The following is a 3,777-nucleotide window of genomic DNA, read 5'->3' as shown; positions in this document are numbered from 1 at the left end:
GCACTTGTGCCCGTGGCATGTGTAAGGACTTTCGAGCGAGATCGTTGCCAGTGTCCCTGGACTGGCTCTTGTGCGGGTGGCACATAAAATACACCATTTTGAGCGTGGCCGTTGCCAGTACGACCTGACTGGCCTTCGTGCCGGTGGCACATAAAAGCACCCACTACACTCTCGGAGTGGTTGGCATTAGGAAGGGCATCCAGCTGTAGAAACTCTGCCAAATCAGATTGGAGCCTGGTGTAGCCATCTGGTTTCACCAGTCCTCAGTCAAATCGTCCAACCCATGCTAGCATGGAAAGCGGACGTTAAACAATGATGATGATTAAGTTAAAAAGATTAAGTTAAAAGATTAAGTTCAAAAATACTTTTTCGTGAATTTTAAGGAATAATACATAAGCTTCCTAGTAAAGAATATTTTGCTTTAAACAAGTGAATTCTGTTTGTGGTTATGAAAAAGCAACTAGTATAGATTTTTTTTCTATTGAAATAGTCACATATAAGAATAGAATTCAATGTGAAAAGTTGTCCATTTAACTTGATTATCAAATCTAGTTTCAAAAATAAAAGATATTTCATTGACCTCATACTTAACCAAAATTTAATCAAAATAAACTAAACCACAGTGAATAGACTATAGTTTCGTAGAAAGGACATACTGCACATAGATATTTGATACAATCTAATTGAATTAGATTGAGAAAATAAGATTGGGTGACTTTTGGGTTTTTCTCAAGGGTGTTAGCAATATACGACAAATAAAATGAAATGGATACAATTGATAATCAAACAATATCTTGGTCTCAACATTTTGACCCAACAGAATTCAACACCAGAGACATAAGAAAAGTATAAGAAAAATTTTCAGATATTATTTTTGGCCATATATAAATCTGACAATACATTACTGATGACTGCAATGGTTGGGTAGGTAGGAGAAAAAGGAATAAGTATTGCAGTGGAATTGACTGTGCTAGGAACATAGATAAACGAGACATATGTAATGAAGTTGTGCCATATATTTGTAGTTGATGGTTGTTATGTCAGATGTAGAACATGTCATTTCACATATATCTATAATACTTTTCAGGAAAGAATGAATGTTGCGCAATTTTATTTTCCTTATCACTTCAATCTGATTATTGTAAATATCTAAGTGTAAAGCATGTCAATAGATTAGCAAATAAGCATCAGATTGAGTACTCCTCTGTGAGGCTCAACATTCAAAGACCATGCTTCATCACCTCGTCCTATGTCTTCCTGAGTTTACCTCTACCGCAGTTTCCCTGCACAGTTAGAGATCAGCACTTCTTTACACAGCTCTCCTCATCCATACACATCACATGTCTATACCAGCAGAGTCGTCTCTCTTGTACACCACATTTGATGCCTCTTATGTGTTAGCTTTGAATTTTTATTGATTGATAGGAATTAAACTTTCTTCTTTTGCTCTGAAGTACATAAATTTTTATGTATACTGTTTACACTACAAGCTGGGAGGGCTAAGCAGTGATGTGTTAAATGCAATGTTACTACTAGTTTGAATATGCTAGTGGTAAGTTTGAACTTGTAAACAAGCCAGTCACTGTGTTTTGTCATGGAGAAAATTTCTCACTGTAGACAAATGGTGTAAATACACATTAATCAGCTTGCAGTGTCACCTATCCAGACTGTGATGCAAACATTTCAGAGTGTGGATAGGTGGCACTACGAGCTGACTTAGGTGTATTTACACCATTTATCTACAGCAAGAAATTTTCTCCATGACAAAACACAGTGAATGGCTTGTTTATGAGTTCAAACTTGCCACTGGCATATTTGAATTGGTAATGACACTGTTTACACTAATCAGACTTCTTTCCTCGTCTTGATTGTTACTTTCATTATATTTCAACTGTTGTGTGCTCCAGCTTTTTTCAGCTGATCTGTGTTGAACTCGGTTGTTGTATCAGAATTTTGATATAGTGTACAACAGCCAAAACATAGTGAAAGTAACAATCAAGATGAAGATACCAATCTGACTAATATAAGCAGTATACATAATATAAATTCTTCATTGCAGCAATATAGAATTATGTTTATCATTTCATAATAATGCTCTGTTGTTTATATATTTTGTTATTTAACCCCAGCACAAATAAACCAACCTATACTCAAATACCTTCTACCATGTGAGTCTAGAACATGTCATATCTTATTTCTTTATTGCCCACAAGGAGCTAAACATAGAGAGGACGAACAAGGACAGACAAAGGGATTAAGTCAATTACATCGACCCTAGTGCGTAACTGGTACTTAATTTATCGACCCCGAAAGGATGAAAGGCAAAGTCAACCTCAGCGGAATTTGAACTCAGAATGTAACGGCAGACGAAATACTGCTAAGCATTTCGCCCGGCGTGCTAACGTTTCTGCCAGCTCGCCGCCTTCTCTAGAACATGTCATATCTGATGTGTCTTTCCCTTTATTTGAAACAGTAAGGTATGCTTTGAGGGCTGTTATTTTTTGCAGGTTAAGCAATAATCTAGAGATTCTCTTGTAAGTTTAAATGTTAAAACATTTAGTGTATTAATGTACCATAATGCCCTTAAAAGGTTTTACATATTTTCCTCTAGGTTCTGGTATTCGACCCAGCTCAGCAATGCGGCCAGCAACATCCTACATACCTTCCTTCCATTCATCCACAGGGACCAGACCTGGTACAGGGCTCCGTCCTCACTCGGCAATGGCAACAGCAACATTCCATGCACCAATGACGTCATCACCAGAAGTATACACACATGGATATGAAAAGACAGGTTAACACTTTTATCAACTTTTCTTAGGTAACACATTGAATCATTGGGACGCTATTCAACACTGGCTCTTCATGCAGGGCAGACCTGGAGCTAAGACAATAACAACTCACTACTCCATAGAGGAACATTCTAGAGATGTTGTTTAACCTTATGTCTGACCACATTGAGTAGATTCATGGTTAAAAGTAATTCAACTGTAACTATTCATCATTTTGCATGTCTAATATTACATTGTCCAAAGTGGCTTTTCCTTCTTCAAAATATGTTGAGGGTAACTGAATTGAATATGTAGTTTGTTTTTCTTTTTCTTTTCTTTTTTTTTTCCTTTTTTTTTTGTTGCAAATCTGAACAGCTGTTTACATTTTATATGCTTCTAACTGCTGTCTATCAAGTTATAGATTAGGAAAGGTACTTTTTTTTCAATATTATTGTGCCTAACAATAAGACGCAACACACCAGCAGTAAAAACGATTAGACTCAACAATATGATCGATAACAACAGTATTATACTTGAACTTCATAGCCATCTGTGCATGTAATCATGTATGTAGTGTGTGTGTGTGTGTGTGTGTGTGTGAGCATGTATAGATAGGTAGATATTTCTGTGTGTATGTATGTGTGTATAATATATATATATATAATAATATTAGGGACAAAATCCAAAATTACAGGTAAAAAACTCAATTAAAATCAATTTATAAAAAATTAAAATTAAATTGAGCCTTATAGATAAAGTATATATAAAATATATAGTTTTAGGGAAAATAACCAATTTTCAAGAACTCATCGATGAAAATCCACTATCACATATAGAAAAATTAATAATTAAAAGCACAATAAATGAGTATAATATAAAGTAAAGTAAATATCATAAGATAAATATAATAAAAAGATTACACGTGTTTCATAACCAATTTTCAAATAGAAAAGAAATTTAAATCGATTAAAATCAATTGAAATTATCGAAAATAAGTTCTATTCAA

At 34.7% G+C, this 3,777-nt stretch overlaps 1 protein-coding gene across 4 annotated transcripts in view; it reads left to right on the top strand.

Moving 5' to 3' along the window:
- LOC106876242 (leucine-rich repeat-containing protein 56) overlaps positions 1-3,777 on the top strand; it is a 37,214-nt gene that overhangs the window by 22,377 nt on the left and 11,060 nt on the right. For all 4 annotated transcript variants that reach the window (XM_014924728.2, XM_014924726.2, XM_052968319.1 and 1 more), the window contains one exon: positions 2,612-2,794. In XM_014924728.2, the coding sequence (XP_014780214.1) occupies positions 2,612-2,794 (183 nt within the window). The remainder of the gene's footprint in view (positions 1-2,611; positions 2,795-3,777) is intronic.

The sequence above is a fragment of the Octopus bimaculoides genome, chromosome 5 (assembly GCF_001194135.2).
Source record: "Octopus bimaculoides isolate UCB-OBI-ISO-001 chromosome 5, ASM119413v2, whole genome shotgun sequence".
Classification (NCBI taxonomy): domain Eukaryota; kingdom Metazoa; phylum Mollusca; class Cephalopoda; order Octopoda; family Octopodidae; genus Octopus; species Octopus bimaculoides.
This window is presented reverse-complemented; position numbering and strand designations above follow the sequence as displayed.